Source organism: Aplidium turbinatum, chromosome 15, assembly GCF_918807975.1.
Source record: "Aplidium turbinatum chromosome 15, kaAplTurb1.1, whole genome shotgun sequence".
Taxonomy (NCBI): domain Eukaryota; kingdom Metazoa; phylum Chordata; class Ascidiacea; order Aplousobranchia; family Polyclinidae; genus Aplidium; species Aplidium turbinatum.
In genome coordinates this window covers 12,467,771-12,489,878 of record NC_137486.1, presented here as the reverse complement: position 1 = coordinate 12,489,878, position 22,108 = coordinate 12,467,771, and the positions used below count along the sequence as shown (strand labels likewise).

General features: G+C 36.7%; 2 protein-coding genes and 1 non-coding gene across 3 annotated transcripts; 2 read left to right on the top strand and 1 right to left on the bottom strand.

The window, feature by feature from the left end:
• Nucleotides 1-4,921: 4,921 nt before the first annotated feature.
• Nucleotides 4,922-8,453, top strand: LOC145784524 (uncharacterized). Its single transcript, XM_082596361.1, has 2 exons — nucleotides 4,922-5,298; nucleotides 6,016-8,453. Exons 1-2 carry the CDS (start codon nucleotides 5,013-5,015, stop codon nucleotides 7,602-7,604), a joined length of 1,875 nt encoding a protein of 624 aa, XP_082452487.1. The 5' UTR covers nucleotides 4,922-5,012; the 3' UTR covers nucleotides 7,605-8,453.
• A 2,769-nt stretch (nucleotides 8,454-11,222) lies between these two features.
• LOC145784436 (transmembrane protein 184B-like) lies at nucleotides 11,223-21,824 on the bottom strand. The gene is made up of 9 exons (XM_082596248.1): nucleotides 21,698-21,824; nucleotides 20,156-20,260; nucleotides 19,417-19,585; nucleotides 18,928-19,021; nucleotides 18,549-18,624; nucleotides 17,965-18,056; nucleotides 17,554-17,723; nucleotides 17,035-17,235; nucleotides 11,223-12,245 (listed from the first exon to the last, which is right to left on the bottom strand). Exons 1-9 carry the CDS (start codon nucleotides 21,728-21,730, stop codon nucleotides 11,803-11,805), a joined length of 1,383 nt encoding a protein of 460 aa, XP_082452374.1. The 5' UTR covers nucleotides 21,731-21,824; the 3' UTR covers nucleotides 11,223-11,802.
• On the top strand, nucleotides 12,795-12,876 carry Trnal-aag (transfer RNA leucine (anticodon AAG)). The gene has a single exon. It is a non-coding gene; the product is annotated as a tRNA-Leu (tRNA).
• Nucleotides 21,825-22,108: the final 284 nt, after the last annotated feature.

The window sequence follows — 22,108 nt, the reverse complement described above, 5'->3', positions numbered from 1 at the left end:
GACTGAGCGAGTTCATAAAAATAATCCACAGCAGGATCTCGCAACACAAACAACACGCCCAAACTTCTAATGTTTCAGAGCCTACTATTGGTGCTACGAAACAACGCTTTCTTGGGACCACATTAATTTGAAATAAAAGGCACAATTTTGGGTTTAAAACAAGGTAGGTATTTTCACAAACGGAAATCCAACAAACAATATGTTTGAATTTGTCAGTAACAAATATTATCATATACAAAAGTGTTGACAATGGGAAATTTTTTCACCGAAATTAATACAAAAGGTTAATTTGTAGCAGTGACAAACGACATAAATCATTCAACGCTTTTCATAGACAGTTATTTCACACATCTTCCTTTGAGTCGTAGAATGCCTAAGGGGTATCAAACGGTCACATATAAAACAACTCGATTGACGTTTTTATTACTTAATCATCGTGTTTGTAAGGTCTAACTTTTTACATCAGTGCAAGTTGATAGGTTTTCTGTGAAAAGGCTTAGTAGGCTGCTATATCTTTTCGTTACAAATGAAAAAGTACAGGACAGCTTGTAATTATAAAAGTCGATCTCACAAAAACGTTATTTATTTGAATATAGCCTAATATGCTGTGGGATAGCTCTCAAACTTTTTTAAGACTCCACTTACGCAACAAATGAAAAAGAAGATATCCAGACACACCTCACGCATTCAAAGACGGAGGTTATATCACCATGGGTTATATTATGTTAAGAGATTTCTGCACCGCCGACTTTGGTAGCTAGTTCTGTTTAGGTGCCTTCTACCATGCAGGGCTGAGCATTGAACAATAAACAGATTGATACGCGTCAGTGGAGGATGGAAACGAAAACCGCAAAGTGTCTTCGTTCTCAACATTTGTTGGTGTTTCCATGAAAAACGGACCACAAATGAGTTTTAGACAACTATAAAATTGTCTTGGTTTGACAATATCAAGAATAGACTGTAGCAAACCATCAAGCAGTGAGTTATCGTAGTTCAAGCAATTGAGACGCTAAAGTTGTCGATGTAGATAGTTTGACCAGAAGGTTTGACACAGTTCAAAGCTTGTTTCTTTTCCTTCAGTAGACAGAACAGTAGTCAGTAGGCTCTGTTCTGTGGTGTCGTGAGTGTAAGCTACATTCTTTCGAATCTTGGTGGGCATAGTAGGTTATAGGCAACTCTGCTACCTAGATTTAATTATCAAGTAATACAAATCAAGGCACGAGTAACTTTGTTTCAATTCGAAATTGAGTTCATTTCTATTTACAGTTAACTAGGCTACTGCAATTAAATAAAATAAAGCGAAAACGTAGAGGTCTGGAAAGGTCATTTAAAGCAATGAAATTTCTATTGATGACTATTTATTGTTGTAGTCTCTTTCCAATTATCAAATTACAGATGTCAAAAGAGCGAGCAGTCGGTGGACAATCAACTTTCTTCAGTGCAGAATGCAGATAGAAGTAGTATAATAACTTCTGTTGTGAACGTTAGGCCTGACTCAGAACCAATGAAAAATTGCATTATGCAACTAAGATGTGATGGGATTTTAGCATTGCGAAAACGATAGGTCGGTAGCTGTAAAATAGGAGCTTTACGACTACCAGCCATTGTTGTACTCCTTCACAGAGCAAAATTGCAGCCGCATAAAGTTAGTTTGTTTAAACAAGAATAGAGCAGCCATAGCGTGAGGTGTTGGCATTGCCACATGAGAATGATAGTCACTTTGCAGTGGTTTTGGTTGGTGCTTCAAAAGTTCAAACACAGGTTTTTTTATGAGCAAAATCTTGTTAAAGCATCTTATTCTTGGAATGAGACTGTTTGATTGAAACATTTCGTTTTGACGTAAAAATATTTGCTTTAGATTGGTTTCGAATTCAATGTTTCAAAATGTTTTTGTTTTGTAAATCCTTTCGGACAATGTTATAGCACTGTTTTAATCTTAATATAAGATTAAAACTAATACGACATTAACAACAAATTAATGCAAAAATACATGTGCGTTGATGATTATGAACGAAATGTTAGACACAAGTTGTTAGGACAATTTTGGCTGTGCTTGTCTGATAGCATAAATATTTTTGTTTGTATTGCTTGCAATTTTGCAAACGTACGCGAAAGTTGCTTACATCTGCTTCAAACCCGATTGACTGCAGCGGCAACAAACTATGCATGCTGTGACTTGAAAATAGCAGCGATTTGGACTTTGAAAAATGACGTTGAATGGCTGTCAGTTGATGTAAAATGATTCAAAAGCGGTTTAGGACAATTGCTGTTTTTTTAGGATAATTTTTTATGTCTAAATCAATGACCCAGACGCGAATCAATTGTTTTTGCATTGATTAAACGTCTGCGAACGTTGAATAATGAAAAAAATGTTTGCTTTGCTGTCTAGGGCTGGACTGGTTTGTTCGTAGCTCAGTGATGTGAGCAGCTGGAACACATTCTAAAAAATTGTTTTGTTCCAAAGCTTTGGTGATAGCAACCTATCATTTTCACGTTTGACAATAAATCAACCTTTCACGCGTAATACTCAGTATACAAAATTGCCGTTTTTGCATTATTTTAACGTCAGAATTTCAATATCATTTTACCTACGCTAAAACGACAATTTTTTTCTTTCTTGGTACAGTAATTGCAGGCAGTCCGACATGCTTTGCAACTTGACTTTATACGCCTCTTAAAAACAACAATAACGGAGTGGCTCGACAATTCGACATAATTTAGATTCCGCCATTTTTACAAATGGCCTTTGTAAACGTCGCTGTTTTTGTTCTGACAGTGGTTGGCATTGCTTTATCACTGCACAAATGTTCTTGACGTTACAACTTAATGTTTGATAATAGCAAATGCAGTTTTGTTGCATTGATGCCACTAATTTGTGCCATCGTCGCTCAACTGGTGACAGAAAAACTCTTCGTGCAAGCAAAGAGAAACGTCTATCGCCATGTAGGGATGTTATTGTGTAGATCAGAATGATGTGGTCGACTGATTTCTCTGGAATGCTGTAACCGAGAAAAGCCGAGTGTGCTTTGTTTCCCCATGCATGAAAGCTTGCTTGCTGGGTTGCTTTATAGTTTCGTTTTTACTTAAATGTTACTTCTCACTTGCTCTACTATCCTACTTATTGAAGTCTGTGTAATATTTTGTTGGCGTGAAATATGATAACAGAAAAACATCATTGATTAAAATCGAAACGAGAATTCAGACTGCTTGCAGCTACGCTACAGGCTAAAAAGTTATGCTCAAATCGATTAATGACTGATTGCTCAAATGATAATATGGTATTAGTGTTCAAGTTTAAGCCGTGTATAGCTTTGACATTTTTATTACCTTTCAAAGTATAGCTTAAGTCGCACAACCTGCTGGGAAATTTTATGGTTTTATACTCGAAAGCTTTCGCTAATTGCCCAATTTGTAAACGCAACGCCGTTTCAACATCAAAAGAAATCAAACACGTTATTTTATTGTTATGCCATTGCAGAAAATTTTCACCTTGAAGTTTGAATTCTAATTGACCTCTCAAGTATTGGTGATCGCTTTACTTAGCTATATTTAATCCGTCTATTTTGTAAATCAATACCGTAGTCTTATTAAAACTTCGAGAGAACTTTGTTTATTCACCTGATGAAAGAATGTGCCTGGAATGGACTGAATAAAGCATTTCATCTTCTGGAGTGAAAACGTTGCCAACAGCCAGAACTAACCAAATCAATTCGCATAAGAACTTCTGAAATTATCAAAAAATTTCAACGTTTGTTGTTCGTAAACTTGCAATCATTTATGCAAATGTTTAGGCTAATCAACCACGGTCCACCCTCTGCTAGTAAACCAATCTTTTCACTTTGGTTTTACATTTAAATCGGCAGATGTTGATTCAATGTACTGTAAGTAAAAGACAAATCTGCTATCTGGGATTCATCCGTTTCGTAAAGAATACTTTTTTGAAATTGTGAGAAGAATATTTCGTGAAAGTTCAGTGCAAAGAATAAAAAGAAAAACTTTGTCATTGCGACGATCTCTATTCATTGTCGCTTCATTATCACTGCTCAGTTTTTTTTTAACCACTGTTGACTTTGTTTTACAATTTTTGCGTCATATGAAACGTAAGAACACATCACTACCTCAACTTATCTTTATTACTTGCGCAAGAAGCAACACAGGCCAGTGGCGTAGGCACAAAATACTAAAGGGATATTTAGATTCCAGAAGTCAAATCAATTTCAATTCAAAAATTAATAAAACGATGGAACTCGAACAGGTATTCAAGTGAGTCATACACATTGGCAGAGAAACGAGCTTTGTTAAATTATTAAGGTGCGAAACTTGGAGTCTCAAAATTGTCGTGTGAGGTCGGCTGGTCGGGCGTTGCATCTGTTTATCCTTTGCCTCAAACTATGAATGTGGCATTAATGGGACCTATCAGAAATCAGATAATGGAGTTAGTGGAAACAACGTTACTTTTTTTGGTTAAAAGTTGTATAGTTTTGGTTGTACTGTACAATAATTTAAAATGAATTACATGGTATGATTGCAATGTTGGTACACCAGTGACACCTGCCTCTTTTTTACACAAAATGCTGGTGGCTTAGTAGTTTTTTTCGAACGCTCAGTTAAGCTCTTAGGGTGTTTTTTAGACAAGTCAATCACGTTCTAACAGTCATCATCTCTGGTTGTAGTTTTGTGGTCAATAAATTAAAGATTAAAATGTGTGATCGACGCAAACATCAACACAACTCATTGCTGATGAGCTGATCTGTGTACTTTTGATCGCTTCGTTGTATGTGAAGTGCATGCCAAGAGCAACAGCGTGAAATGAAAATTCCTCAACTGCTTACTGGGCGTAGGCTATGCCAGTTGAAAGAGAAAAGTTGGAACAGAAAATTAATGATCAACTTATAACTTGTATTACATTTCCAGATATAGCCATAGTGAGATAGGCTGCATTAGATTAATGCTGACAAGCTAAATTTATAGCTATCATAATTTAAAACAGATTTCTCTTTGTGTAAGAAAATATGGACAGAACTGTTGTCTTACGGAGAAAAAAGACAAACGAAAATGCTGAATCCAAGAAAGATAGTTCCATGGGTGGAACAACGTACTTTTCAAGACCTAAATCGTGGAGCGAATTTCAGTCAAACTTGAAAGTATTCCAAGGCGTTCAGGCCCCAAGAAAGTATACAACTGAAACTTTCAGTGATACGACAGGTTTGCAGCGAATCACTGAGACTGATGCAATGACGACAAAAAATGAAGTAGCGGAAACTGCAGCAACAGAAAAAAAGGGAACAGAAACTAAAGGTAAGCTGCGAACATAGGTAAAGTTTGGACAAACTTTGATTGTATTTTGTTGATTAAAATGTGTTGATTACTTTTGTAAACTGCTTTTGCAATGAAAAGACAAGTTAAATATATGGGAATTATAAAACGTGTAAAACAAAAGCCATCGTTTATTTTATTTTTTGTCGTGTTGGTTATGCTTAAATTTCAAGTTAAAAGGTGATAATTTAAATGTGGACATGTTTATTTGCTGTAATACTGACATAAAAACAAATCTACAACCAGACTATCAGAGTGTCATCTTTTAGCTATGCAGAGGATTTTCAATTTTATGGAAAAAATTGTCCAGAGCGAGAAAATATGTTCGGCCTTAATCAATATTGAAAATAACCTAATATTCTAATCTTTGCAATAAAAGTTTTGTAGCCTATTTTGCATATTAATTTTCCGGGGTTTCAAGCGACAAAATTACAGCTTTTGGATACAAATCAACAATTACAATGCTGCAATTAAATTTGTCTAGATTTCAACCTTAATTCTGCTTATGGCCTAAATGTTTGGCAGGGTACGGTACTCATAAAACCAACTTGCAGTGTTATCGAAGGGAATAGTTAAGTGTCAATTTCACTAGTTTAAGAAAAGTAAAGGTTACAGATCTCATCACGTTTTGTTAGTGCTATTTTTGTGGTTAATAAACATTATACTCATAGCAAAATTTTTATCTTTATACATTTTCAGCTAAAGAATTCACTGAAGTTAAATTTCGAAAGAAATCATCAGAAAGTCTGCCAAGTTCAAACTTTGCGAGAGAAAATGCAAAACGGCAACGCCCTCTTTCAGAAGTACTTCTTCCGACCCCATTTTACAAGCCATTTCGAGTAGTGAATCTTCCACAACATCAAAGCATCGGCTCGCGTTCTAATTCAAGCAGCACTTCTGACCATGACATAGAAGTTAACGAAACAGTTATTCCTGAGAATCGAGATGGCGTACCGAGTCTGATATTCGAAGAAGCATTAGACTCAGAAGACGCTGAAATTTCTACCTTTAATACTTCTCCTCCTGATGTCAAAGAAGCTGACACTTCACAGAAAAGTGCTAATAAAGAGCATGCGATGGAGAAATTATATTATGTTAGGCCTTTCCGAAAGGAAAAACAAGCAGTAGAGGCAAGTAATTTAACCAAGCCAGGAGTCAATACAGCTCCATTTCAAAGTTTACATAAAGAGACTCACTTCAAACCTGTGCAAATTACTGGTAATCTTAAAAGTAAAGAAGTGGTTGCACTTGACGAACCTCTGAATGTTGAAGAAACTAGCGATTTTGAAAATGCTGAACTTGAAAACCCTATTTATGTTATGGAAAAAGTTGAAACCTGTTCGAATGAAAACACCGATTTTGATTCGGAATCTTCGTCCATGGTAGACACCGGGTTTTGTTCATTTGGCGAAAAAACAGAATCGATCGCAACAGTTGATGCGGAAATAGACTTTGATTTGCATGCAGAAGAAGCAAACAACACGACCTATGATAACAAGTCTTCGGTGTCGTCTAAAGAAACCCATCCATGCATACCGACACCATTGCAATCTTGTTACCGGAATTCGTTTGAAATGGATCACAACTATGACAGCAGCTCTAGATCTTCAAGCGCTTCAATAGAAAAATCATCGGTGCTATCTTCGGTAAATGCATTTGAGGAAGAGAGCACGTCAGTACTCAGCGTCGAAAGCATTCGCGACTCCAAAATCAACTTGAGTGTTGCCTCCGAAGGTGAAAGGTCAATAGAAGAGGGTAGCGAATGGATCGAAAACGAAACGAAACACCTGCTGCCGGGCCATGATCAAGAACTAAGCAACACAGTTACCAAAGAAGGCCGACTATCCGTTGAGGGTGATATGAAGCAAGTGGACATTGACACTACTGACGCTACTTCACTTGTGCATTTCGAGTCGTCACTTCAACTAAATTCCGATCCGGTTCCCGCAAAGAGAACCATTGCATGGAAAGATGATCAGCATGCACCTGTTGGTGCATTAGATCGAGTTGCTCCATTAAACGGTGAGAATCAAGATCAAGCCTTTTACCATGGTACGTGGCCACGAAGGGCAAACAAGTCGCAAAAGCGGAAAGATCGTGAAGAAGCCGAGGAACTGATGAGACGTTTTCGAGAAACGGCGGAAACTTATCGAGCTCGGTTTCGCAATATTTACGCAGAAACGCGACGAAAAATTGATGAAGCTATGTTCGGACTACGTGTCGCAATGGCTAAAAGCGGTTACAGTGCCAAACTTCACCAGCCCAACAATACCAAATGCATAATGTAGCGATGCAACTGTATAGTGTGTACAGTACACTCGTTGTTAAAACTTTACCTACTGTATAGCTTAAAATGTTTCCCGCCATATCAAATGAAAATGAGTATACAATACTTTGGCATTTGTAGGCCGATTTTAAAGCAATGCAGATGGTGCAACACCCACAAGATGCTTATAACATAAATGGGCTACCACTCTCAGCTACAGTCCTACAGATTTTCTTGGCATAAGAAGGAATGCTACGGAATTGGCTCTCACCAGCATAAGAAACTGCGGATTTTACAAAGCATGCCTAACTCTTTCACGCACTCATTAGGCTACACTTTGCCATCGAGTGAATACAACATCAAATGGTGCACTGTATTTTTGTAGCAATGTTTTGCGTAACCGCAATGCCGCAGACGGTAGCAACCAATGCTTTGTCTAGTACTCTACTTACTTGTTGAAAAAAATTACGTTTGTATTGTATTTTGATTCCCAGCATTTATATTTTTTCTGCTTCATCGTCTTTTCTTCATAATGTTACTTCATGTATCTTTATATGAAACGCTGTAATTGGCCTGAGTTATTGTTATGCTGCCTTGTATGATACGCAGAACCTTTCCGTTGCGTAGCTATTGTCGTAAAACTGCTAAATTTTGAAGAATTAAGATTCAAAGACAATGAAGGGGTAACAATGGCCACTGTCCGCAGTTACTTTTAATAATGTCTTTTTAGACATTATTTTTTAAAGAAATAAAAAGAGTCAAAAGTCATACAAATTCCGCTTTGTGTGGAGGGTGGAGCTACATGTACTTGAGGAGAGGTTATTGTTATTTTTTTATTCACTTTTGGAGAACTGTTTAAAAAAATCTCTGTGCTCAACCAGCATGCATTGGTTTGACAGAACTCAGAAATGTCCTTCTAACTGACTAAGCGTAGACCTGTTAGACGTAAGGTAAGCTGTATACATTTTAATGCAAAGGAAGAGAAAAGAAAATTTCTCTTTTCTTATTAGCATCAAAAATAGAAACTTTTCCGACGCTTTAAGATTTAGTTCTTGGATTTCGTGATATCAAGATTTTAACATATCAGTTGGAAATGAGCTCCACTACAACTGTCTGTTGGTAGGCTAACCCAAACGTGTTCTATAAATGAAGACGGTGCTATAGCAGTGCCTGAATCTTCAATACAAGTTCGTCACCTTTGTTGCGCTGTCGCATCTTCATAGGTGAACCTCATAACGACAGTCACATATAAAACGCACCTACCATTTATTTCACAACACCGTGTAGATAAGCCAACAGAGAAGTCAATGATCAACATAAACAAAAGAACATGATAATGAAACGAGTTCAAATTAAAGCTTTTAATGCGATAAATTAAGCGCTGGTGCATTCGGCTGATTTCTAGGAACTGATATCAAGATTGAGTTTATGTCAAATAAAGGTAAAAATGTCGGCTGCATAGCCGAGTGGTGAGGGCTCTGGAACGGCAATCGAAAGGGCGCCGGTTCGACACCGCTCAAGAGCATGCAGCTGTGTTTCTGGCAGGACACTTAAAGGCATGCCTGAAGGTGGACACGAAGATTGGCTTCCTTGCCTTCCCGTCCACTCTAAATCTTCAACCACTAGGTGCAAGCCTGGATACGACAAAAAAAAAGGTAAAATAAAAACGTTTGGCTGGTGTGTTACTTCCATTGAAATGCAATAAAACACGACCACGGATTTAATAACTTGGGTAAAATCCGTCATTTGTATATGGATTCAACGTCTTCAGACGTTGGATTAATGGAAACCTGACGGATTCTGCTCTCTGAGATATTGATGCTAAAATCGATAGAAGGCACATGTGAAAAAGTTAGCGCTTCAAGATGATTGCACGAAGCGAGCCGTCAAACATCCATACAAGCATTGGCTGAAAGACGATCAATGTGCGCCATAGCGCTTGAAGCGGAACAAAATTAAACAGTTTCTATTCGCTATAAGGCGCAGCAAAAACTGATACAAAACTGAACAAGCACGGAAGTTTCTCGAATATGGTATCGCTTTGACGCCACACTGATGTCAATATGAGCAGGACAACTGTTTCAGTTTTAAGCAAACTTGATAATTCTAAATTACAAACCTAAAAGAATCAAGTTGTGTCTCAAACCAATCCTGTCGGTCTTGGAGCATTGCGGATCAATTAAGTAAGTTGTGTGCAGCACAGAAATTATGAAATCAAGATTTAAAAATTAACATTGCACTAACTACATACTTACCAGGCGTTCAATACAAAAACATCAACATCTTATTAAAAAGGAGTAACAAGAGCAAGGGGCTATTCTAACACCACATGGCGCCATTTCTTAATTTTATTCATCCTCACCCACATGAGCTTAGTCGTCAACCTAGATAATATCAAAACAACATAACAATAATATGACAACAAAACCCGTCATTTTTGCAGCATTGATTTAACCTCTTCAGACATTGAATCAATGTAAAAAAACGACTGATTTTCTGTCTGGGAGTCTCATAATATTTGAACGACCCCAAAGGCATACATGTCGAATGACTGTGTCTTGTTGTCTATCACAGGGAACCGTGCGATCGAACATTGCATACTAAACTATTGATGGAAAAAAATTTCCTCTCTCGGTGCTAAACTTCCACGGGGTTGACACAACGATTACGTCAAGACGATGAAGTTAAACATAAGTTTCAAACTTTTGACAGCTAAGTGTTATACTACGTCTGCAGACGTTCAATTAATGTGAAAATGGTGGATTTTGCTGGCTGTTTTTTTTTTTTTTGCTGGCTGGGATCTTCCAAAAGTGGAGATATATAGTTGAAAAAAAAACCGTTGAAACCAAAAACAAAAAAAAAGCTTTGTCTTGTGGTATGCATCAGTAGCGCTGCCTCAAAAAAGGGCAAAAAGAAATCATTCGGAAAACGCAAAAAGTTCAATACTTTCATCTTACAGTTAGCTGCTATTAAAAGACTGCGGAAAACAAGTAATTTCGTTATTAAACAAAAACGAACACATTCTATGGTGGAAAGCCTACAATGTCAGAAAAGGTGGGACGATACAGCGATCTTTTTTGGTGGGGATGGTTGTTTAAATGTTTAATCACTAGAAACAGCACTTTTGTTTACAATCTGACAACGTTGCATAGACGTACAAAGTTTAACCTGTAAAAAATAATGCTTGTGCATGATCCAGTGGTGCAAGGATGACCACTTCATAATTTGGTATTCGAAAAACATAAACCATTCATCACAGAACAGGAGTTTTGCATTGATAAAAGTTAGACATTGTAACATATCAGATTGAGCGTGAGCATTTTTTCAGATAGTTCAGCAGAACATTGCAGTGGTGATGCTCCGGTCTATGCAGTACACATTACCCAGACAGCAAATCAGTCGTTTTTTACATGGATTCAACGCGTGCACGAACATTTTGCCGAAAGGACATTTTGCCGAAAGACATTTTGCCGAAAGACATTTTGCCAAAAGGACATTTTGCCGTAAGACATTTTGCCGATGGACAAATTGCCGATGGACAAATTGCCGAAAGGACTAAGGTTGTGAACGATAGACTAAAACACACTGTGGAGAATATCGATACATATAACACAAAAAGGAGTTTCGGCAAAATGTCCATTCAGCAAAATGTCTTTCGGCAAAATGTCCGGGTACCGCTTCAACGTCTGCAGACGTTAAATCAAAGTAAAAAATGACAGATTTGCTGTCTGGGTAGAGATTACTCGAATCGTGAAAAAAAAATCGAAACAAATATGCATAAAATTATTTTAACTTCAGTTGTCTAAGAATAATATGTAGCAGGTACCTAAAAATCGAATGGCAACTCTAAAACTGTTTAGCGCTCTGACTTGACTATTCCTACGTACCAATGAACTGTGTACTATTCCTACAGGGACCATTACGAGTATAACGAAATATGAAGAATAAAAAGCTTGCAACCAGCTGGTACCATTGTATGCTCGGTGTCATTAGCTTCGAGAAATAATACCCTAGAAAACTTAATGTATCGTTTTGCAAACAACCTACCAGGCAAAAATATAAACAAGCTTCGGCATCAAAATATACATACATGGGTGAACATAATGTAAATTCTTTGTTGCTACATAGATTGAATTTCATCAATGTTTATCAAACGTGAATTACCGTCAGAATAGCGATTTTAAAAACTGCAATAAACGAACAAAAGGCGCAAAGAAATATTACACTTCGTCATCGGAATGGAGCAAATTCATTTTTTCACCTTTTTTTGAATCATGCAGTAAATAAGTGGACGCTGAACTACTAGCGCCAGCCTGAGTGATCCGGATAGCACTAGCTCGCTTCGGAGTTCTACTTGGTGTGGTGTAGAAAGCAGAGGAAGGTGCAGGACCATTGAGCAAGTTCTTGCCGTGACTGGGCTGCGGGTAACCGACTCCACTTTCATCTGGATATTCGTTGTCGGTTAAGTCGTCGTCGTCAAAATACTCGTTGGAAAGCGCTTTTGACTGGTCGTGACCGGTTTGCTCGGGCCGATCACTGCCACTGTGTTGAATGTAGTCTTTGTATTTGTTGGAAAAGTTATGTATTGCGTCTTGGAGTACGTCCCGTGGGTTTATAGTCTCACGAAACGAACTTGATATGCTCGCCATCGTGTAACCTTCACCTGGTAAAACAAGTATCAGAGTTATTTAGCAAAAGTAAGTAAAACATATGTTAGGAGTAGAACAATGGACAGCGTAAAATAAATAACCTCTAAATGTCGAATGTAGAATAAAAACCTCATTGTTACGGGAATTTTTACTGCTAATATCTAAAAGGATTAGGTAAAAAATTATCAAAATATCACAAATCAACTTTAACCTTGTGATACGTTCAAACACAAAACGGGCTTCATTAATATTCAAGCGAATGTGATAAAACCCACACAAACTACAATACAAAGAAACAAATTGATTTTTTAACGTTTGAAGTATTTAAGAAAATCCGAAATGTTCGGTCATCGAATTATCAGCTTCTTTAGATAAACATTTGACACACCGTACATAATATCTTCGCGTATTAAGACAGCGTTGTTCATTTCTGATTCAAATCACCAGTCACAGAGAAAAGTTTGTGCAATGTCACTAAATACACAATGTCTCCAACAAGCATTGTTCAATAAATAACAAAACTAGATCGCACTACTGTAGACGGAACCGAATGCATATTCATCGGTAGCGTGGCCGAGCGGTCTAAGGCGCTGGTTTAAGGCACCAGTCATTTCGATGGCGTGGGTTCGAATCCCACCGCTGCCATGATTTGTTTTTTTTCAAATAGAACACTTTTCTATAGAGTATGATTTTCATGAAACTGCATATATAGCACATCAACAAAAACTCTAATGAAAACAGTTGCAAGGAAATCACGTTTCATTATGGATCACTTTACCTGTGGACGTGAAACTTCTGGCTTGAATAAAAATAAAGAATCGAATATATCATACAAATCACAACTGTGTATCATTATGAAATGGAAGGAAATAAATCCTTTCAGCGATCGATACATAGTTATTAATAGATCAATTTAAAAGCAATTAAGAAAGCATCAATGATATGATTATATGGAATCAGGTTCCCACATCACATAAACAAAGGAAACACCAGTAATCAGCGCTGAGCCCATTGATACACTTCACTTTGCAGCGCAAGCTTTTGAACAACCCTTCAATTCAAAACAAAATCTTCTTGATTATCCACCAAATAGAAAAATCTTGGAGTTGCTATAATTGTTAGCGATTGTTGTAAACTTTAAATATAAAACCACCGCAACTCTAGTAGGATGATTCAACCAAATCTATTTGCTTAGGATCGGCGGCGACTTTCAAGATGAAATGATGCCACAATGCATTCGGTCAAGCAATGAAAATTGAAAACAAAAGCAATGTACTTCGTCTCTCCGCCAAATGCAGACGATGAACATTTTTGATTGTTACTTGAGATTCATTCTGATGTATGCACCATATATGGTCAAGCATGCAAAAAGCAAATTTCACAACAGATCATTCTTCAATCACAAAAACAAATATTAACAACTCCAACACGTACGTGCGTAAGACGACAGCGGTTATCATGCCTTGAGAGTTAATTAATTCCACGCGTTTAGGTATGTTACTGCCCGAAGTGTTGATGTACCAAGACAGGGTCTGCTACTATTCGGTGAGTCCGATTCGGTGAGTTCCTAACCTCTAACCCTAACCCCAAACCCTAAAACGGCAATGATAATTAGGCTACGGTACCCGATAATTAAAAAAAAAAATGAAAAAATCCCCCGTTAAGAGATCGGACTCACCGAAACGGGCCATTCCGACCAAGACAATCGAGAATAGCTTTGTCGTTGAGAAAAAATACTTGGGGTGTATCTCATTGCTGGCAAAGCTTCTTGTTAGTTCTTGGCATTGAAGTTATTTACTATTCATGGAGCTTGTATCATACAAAATGACATAGCACTCACTGCATTGTGAATTCTGAATGATGTAGTATTGCACCGAAAGTACTGAGCTGCTCTAAATCTATGTGCCAACCCAACACTGAAAGAACTTCGCTGTTGGTAGTGTAATCAAGCACTGACACACTGCATTTGACAGTCGTAGTACTTATCTGATATACCACTGACTGTTTTGTGCCACATTTTGACACCATCGATGACGCCTGCCCTACAGTGCCTGGCTGTCAGACCAGCACCATCATACAATCTTTCAACTGTTAAGGACACGTGCCGAGTTTCGTCTTGAAAGTCATTGTATGATGCATATTGCTCCATTAAAGCCAAGTTATTGAAACCTGTTCGTGCTTCATACCCCAGTCACCAAATTACCAATTTACTCGAGGTTTGTCTATAAACTTGTCTTGTTTATGCAGCAAGAATTGTTTTTCTGCAACGTACAAGGCAGTTTACTTTGGATTCAAGCCATGACGAATTTGGAAGTGAATCAAACAACTTCAATTTTTCAAAATTCTCCTGAGCAATCATTGCAACCACAACCAATTAACGACAACCAATCGTACAAGCGCATGCTGGAATAAACTTGTAACAGGCTCAACTTTCATACTTAAGATGAGTATAATTCTGATAAAAAGGCAAGAAATTGTGAATAGCATCGTGTACGACGTCAGTGGGGTTGACAGTATCTTTGAGCCGGCGAGAGATGGCACTGGCGGAAGTCCTCTCTGCAACACAGCGAATAAAGGAAGCTACGGGCAATCGAGTTTCACAGACATCTTTTCAAAGCACGTTCTGGTTTCTGCGTTGTTTGATTTTTTTTTGCAAACCAATGGCTTCGTTGTCAATCATCTGTTTACAGTAACAGCGAAGCTAAATTATTTCTCTCGCAGCCATGTTGTTATGCAAGAATACGACACGTTGCAAACACAAAAGTGTTAGAACAGCAACGTTGACCTTCTTCTGAATAGAATCGAGGCAAAACATATTTTGGTTTCATCGCTCATTAAATCACATTAAAAACCGGTCGAAAATCAGACAAGCTGGTTTTGTGAAGCCAATTGTAATGACTGAGCAAATAACTCAACGTACCGGCAACAGAGGTTGCCACACAAGTGAGAAATTCGATAAATCAATGAAAGTTAACATGAGCGATTCATGCTTTGAGACTGTTATTGTTTTGAAATTGCCAGCAAATAAAGAGACAGGCCTGTGCTAGTTCGTGAGCAAGTCAGTCAATGGTTATGACGCGAATCAGAAATAGTTAGCCTCGGGACAAACGGGACGAATTTGTTGTGACGGTAACAAGAAAAGCAGGAATTGACGAATACAACAATGCGTCTGTTTCTTGACACCATGTCTTGACACGAAAGGCTAGGGTAAAGGCCATATCCCAACAACTTAGTTTTACATTGATTTAACGTCGGCAGACGTTAAATAACAAAAACGGACTTTGCTGTCTGGGATCTGAATTGGCCGCTTGATCAAACTTTAAGTTTAAAGTAATGTGTTTCCAACAAAATAGAAAAATGAAAGAAGTCAATTATAAACCTAACCACAACGATGAATTCCTTAACCAGACAAAAAAGACTTGCTCATAGTGACCAAAAGCCTAAAAGGGCATTGTCACCAAACACCGTTGTGTGTGGACAAATTCTACTGAAAACTGTTGAACATGGGTGGATAAAGAAGTTTGCGATTACTGATCCAGAAGTGTATTTGTGCTTGTGAGTAGTATATCATAAACTTATCGTGTAAAATCAATAGGAAATGCAAACAACGAGTAGCTTTCAAGTAACGACAGAAATACACTCAAGAAATTTTATTTATAAAATATATACTAAATGTTTTCAAACATTACATGAAGAAAAATGGTGATATTTTGATAACAGGTTGTCTATGTCTAGCATGTTTAAACCTTCATTTCACACTTCACAGTGCATAAAGTTGCTTGGCAGTTTAACAATTTTTTTGACATATATATATAACAGTTTTGGACCGATGTTTGGTAGGGACATTTCTACAATTGCTTTTAGGTGATGATCCAGTCTGTATCGGTGATATAAAATACTTTATACAAGTTTTTACACCACATTTTTTTTTAAATTTTGCGCAATAATTGATAAAACTTGTAGTAAAAAAATGCATGTAAAAAGTTGCAATATAAAAATTTTACTAACAGCTAATACTATCGTACTGCATAAATTCTGAGTATTCAGAAAGCCGTGGAAAGTTGTAACAAGTTGCAAAACTTGCCCTAATCACCTACAAGATGGATGCGGTTGAAAGAAGAAGGAATAGCTTTATCGCTGGAGTTACAACATATATAATTCATTTTCAGGTCACTGCTCCTTGACTCGTAAAACAAAGATTACATCATGAAAACACCCAGTCACCCGTCACGTAAGACCTTTAAGAGGGCAACAGGCACCCGTTGCTCCTTGCAAGTGTACCGCCCCAGGGCTTATGTAGTCTGGCATGTCTAAAACCGTAGCGTTCCTTCAGCATAGTGCACAAATTAACCAGATGCTGGTTCAAGAAGACAATTTAAAATCCTAGGATAACTAGCAACCATAGCTACTGTATTGATAACCCCTACTGAAAATCAACTTTTTCACAGTTCTAAGCAATGAATTAAAAACGAAAACCAAAAAAAAATTGAAGTTATATTGCGCACAACCAAAGCTTGTATAACTGACATTGACATATATGGTAAGTACCACAATGACTCAAATGCCCAAACCGAACACAATTTGACGCTTTCTGGTAATTTTTGAATCGCCAAATGCACGCTTATTGAGTAGGCTAGTCAAGTCATCCTTTAAAAAAAGAAAGTGGAAATTTTATTGAAAAACATAGTTTCTCAAACCAGCCATGATGTGCACGAATTGGCTGTAAGCTATGCGATTATATCAATAGTGTAACGCAAGAAGACACTAACATACAGAATTCGTTTTAAAGCATTAGAAATTTACCTCTGACAGCCTGCTTGTCTTTGTAAATTCGATATGGAAAAGCATAACGTAAGCACACAGCGGCAAAGAACATTTCGATGCATATGATGAAGTTTTGTATGCCAGCCGCAACAGTGACAACGTTGAGCATGTCATTAGAAGAACCACCCACGCTGACAGGTGTGATGATTCCCGCCGCTTCGAAGACACTCAGCAGAACACCTTTAATTATACAAAGGGAAATGAAACGTTTCAGCATGCGCACTACTGTCATTGCAGCATGTCATTATCAATCTTTTTTACGTTGAATCAGCGCAAAAAACGATTGATTTGCTGTCTGGGAAGAGACAAAATGTAAATCAGGAACGATTAAGTCTAAGAAGTTATTGTATCACCTTTCTTGAGTTGACATTTTTTGAAAGTGTTTCAGTTTCGTTCGTTCGTTTGAACCTTCGTCTAACTTCAAGCTATAATAATCTTAAATGCAGCCAAAGCTTGAACAAAACCTTGATGTATTTGGTCAGAATTCTCTCATCCTACCTTGCCAGAAGGACAGGAAAATAACGGACTTGACAATGACGAACTTCAGCACCGGGTCATATGGTCTGAGAATATCTTGAGTTGCATAGTAAAACAGGGCGAGTGCGAACAATGCGAAACTGACGGAAATGTTGTAGATGATGGTGATGTACAAATAGCCACTGCTTACACTGCAAGGAGAAGATAGATATAAAATCGAACGGGTACAGCTAATCAAATACTCCATTGCGTATATTCTTTTCAATGCAAAGTGAAGGTTAATTCAGAGCAACATGACAGAACACATCACTTAATACAACGCTTGAAAGAGCTGTTAACAATCGAAAATAAACCCTAACTGGCTTAAATCGTTGGCAAATTCAGTTCAAAGAAAACAAAACTGAAAATTATTACGCGCTGGCTGCATGATACCTGAAGTCACCGTCTTTATATAAACCATAGGACTGCAAGATGAGGGTGATGATGGCTAATGGCGGCTTGATTATACAAAACTGAAGAGTAGCCTGTGAATAAGAAAGATAGGTTGACATTTGCCAATGGTGTGATAGCCATTGGGTGCAAACATTCTCCGCATATATGTAAGATCTGATAATGCCCTGCATGGTGAAAGCCAAAGTCAGTTCAGTAGTAAACTGATGTCGCCTATCACCGCTTTCAGGTGGTATGTACTGGGTTTGATTCTAGGTCAGGTTGTTTCAAAAACTTTGAAAATAATGATGACAGTGGAAAGCAGCAATAATACGGAATATAGGAGACCGTAGTCGGGTAATTTAGTAACGAGTGCACGGCGTGAATGTGGCGGCAAAATAACCGAAACTATACAGGAGTTAGAAGACAGTTGATCGTTGAAAAAAAAGCTATGAGACTATAAAAACATATAAACCTTGTGTCAATAGGCAAGGGGTTTATCGAAAGCAACACAGAATTTTTTAGCCAGCTTACAATGATTTATATTACTCATGAAGTAATATTAAAATCTAGTCATAACGCAGTACCTGTTTGCAAAAACGCAGAGTACCAATTGAATACGTTTTTCTGCTAAGACAGCAAGTACAAGTTACCCAGCTTGTTCTGAAAATAAGAAGAGATTTCATGAAACTGATACAAGAAATTTATGATATTATAAATCTATGTCAAAAACTAAAGTGGTTTTGAATGATATGAAGCGTTTTTATTAGAATAACCTCTTTTGGACATAGGACAACCGGAGTGATTCGACGTTCAGTTTTATTTTCATAAATACAATATTTTTTGTTTAATATATAAATTAGCTACCGGTACATATCATCATGAAACAGTCTAACCGATACATTCCAACAATACTCTAAAGTGAAATATGCGGAAGTGATGTTAAGCAATAAATAACTAGATTACCTGAATGGTTTTCCTCTTATCACAGCCATGATAGCACTTTCACCTCCCAGATAGCCTTCATAGCAGAGACTGAGGAAGTTGTAGACAACAAATGCTAGAAAAATTAAAACTGTCAATGTAGAACAATGGTTCTATGGGTGATCACCCACATGGTAGCAAGTAGGTAATTGATTAAATCTGAAGATTAAAAATTATTATTTGTGTTAATGTTAAAACAATGTCCTGCTCTTCACTTTAAGTTCAGAAATCAGAATTAAGCTGATCAATCAATGAATTACCCCAACGTCAGCCGTATAATCTTGACAGAGCTATTTGCAACAAGAGTGTTGTTTACTTTTTAGTCATTTATGTGTGGGTTGTACTAACTTTGCGTTGTACTAACATTCGAAAAATCCGTCATTTCTACATTGATTCAACGTCTGCAGATGTTGAATCAATGTGACAATGACGGATTTTGTTGTCTGGGTCTGGTATACAAAGATAACAAACCTTCATAACAGTTTCTGATTGTATCCACATAGATATATAGTTCATTGGGGTTGTCAAACAGCATGAGACTGATCCAAGAGTCCAGACCGTAAATTGGAACAAAAAACAAAATTCGAACAATCCATCGTTGTTCTGCCGGGACTGTGTAAAACTTGAGATGCTTATATATCTAAATAAAAAATATATTAATTGTCATAGTATTCATAGTTCAATAGCCAACGTGGGTCTATTTTTCGCTAAGCAAGCACATGCGTAAACATCTACAGATGAAGATAAAACTATGTTTAGGATTGTTTTATAACTATTATTCTGTAAGAAGCGCTTGTTATTTATAACAATTCTGACACAAAACAATACAAAAAATGACAAAAATTTATGACGTCAGTTGTGATTGAATTTTCAAGGCTGTTCCCATAAAATTTATTCTCCAATTACAGCATATGACAAACATTGGCTGTTACTTGGGATTATGGTGTCATTCAATGTATGAATAGGTCAATCCATTATGCCTTGACAGTATGACTATGAATATTAGTGACATTACAAAAGCTTCAAATATACAATACACTCCACATACTTATAGTATGCTATGAATACATGCCGCATATATATAGTACGCTACGAGTTATGACATATAGCCTAAGTAATGAGGCTTCAACTGTAGCTGAAAATTTCCTATATATATGAGTGCTGTACAGTATTGATCGATAAAAGGTAAAGCTGACTATGTAATGCTTACATGATGACATGATACAATAATAGCAGCCCATGTGAATAATCCAGAGATAGCCTGACAAGTAAGAGTTTGCATAAACACTGGTGAAGGGGGAACTCTTGTAAGATTCTAAGATACAAATGTTAAAATTAGTAAACATAGAACACAATGAACACATTGGTAACATTAGAATGAAAGCAGCAAAGGATATAGAAGAGTATGAAAGAATCTGAGGAATCCATGTGCAAGTAGTGGGTATGACTGGTTAATGATGATGATAATGCATTACATGCAATGGCTAATATTACAGTACCATACGGTAAATGCATTGCAGTTGATATTCCGAAGGTGACTTTTTATGATAAACATAGATAAAGAGAAAGGTTGGCACTTGGCAGAATGAGATACAATACTAATTTAGCGAGAAAAAAATGACCCAGAATGCATGCCAAAAACCTGATTTTGCTGCAAATACAGTACATCATTTGCTTGAAGAGGATATGAGAGAAAACAGGCCTGAACAGGTCAAAAATGGTTCAGGTCACATTCACAACAAAAGATTCGCTAAAGGCCACATGAGTATTATTTGTATCTTCAATCACTGTGTCAAACCAAGGTCCAATGGAACTTTGCTCGCACACTTTGTACTATTGCACATGTAAGTTGAATTATCAGAAATTGACCGATTAAAAGACTATTAATGCCAGCTTTCTTTTGTTGTTGAAGAGCCAGCAAAAGAAAAATAGTAAGCTGCATGCTCAAATGACGAAACTATTTTAGTGTCATCAGCTACCATGCATGATAACTATAGTCATTGTAGTTGATAAAAGTTTCAGTACCGGTATTTTGCCAATTTTTAACCTGCAGCAATTTTAAACTAAATTTAATACATCAATACACAGCAAAAGCAGTTGAAATAATTAAATTAGGATTTATAAAGTTTAAAAACTCATGTGTTCAAGACAGTTTATCATTTATTGTGGTGATTCCAATCACTATATAAACATTAGGAGTGAGGCATTAATAGCATATGCTATCAAATGTGTAAAAGTTCCACAAGTGTTGTTGATATATCTTTGGTAGAGAGTTTGCTTTGTTGAACCCTTGACAAACAAAACAAAGTAGCTTTAGTGGGTGTAATAATATGTTTTATTACAATGAGATATATATAACAAAATTAAAAAAAATCAACTCAAACGTTTTTGACATTTACATGTCGAAAAGTCAGATTTGTTTTATGTATATTGCAGGTTTAAATAATTCCTGATGAGCAGACACGTATGTGTCGAAAAGTCAGATTTGTTTTATGTATATTGCAGGTTTAAATAATTCCTGATGAGCAGACACATATGTGTCGAAAACATTTGAGTTGATTTTTTTAATTGCTATGTTATATCTCTTTGTAATAAAACATGTTAAACCCACTATAAGTTGCTTGTTTTGTTTGTCTGTTGTTGATATCAGCAATGAACAATGATATCAGCAAAATTACAATAAAAACCATTAAATTGTAATTTTGAATAACAAGTTTTATGGCAAATGTAAGTAAAAAGTATAACCACATACCTTAGCTAATGTTACTTCATCATCAAAAACCATGATTGACAACTATTTCACTTTGCAGCTGTATGGAAGCTAAATCATGCTAGTTGATAACAATTAATTCAAGTTATAACTTTTCAAAGCAATTCAGTTACTGTAACATGAAACCTACTGGTAGATCTCTGGTATTATACATTGCTAAATATTGAAAAAGTAAATTTCTATAACATTGTTTATTTACAATAGTATTCAAAAAAGAAATTGATCTAATTCATGTAAAAACAATGTACATAAACTTTACATAGCTAGACAGCATATCGTACAATTTCTAAAATTTAAACTAGAAGTACACATTCCGAAACCTGGGATAATACGTAAAGCTTGCATGTATTCTGAAACTGGTCTAACATGACTGAGAGCAAAATCCCTGTAGGG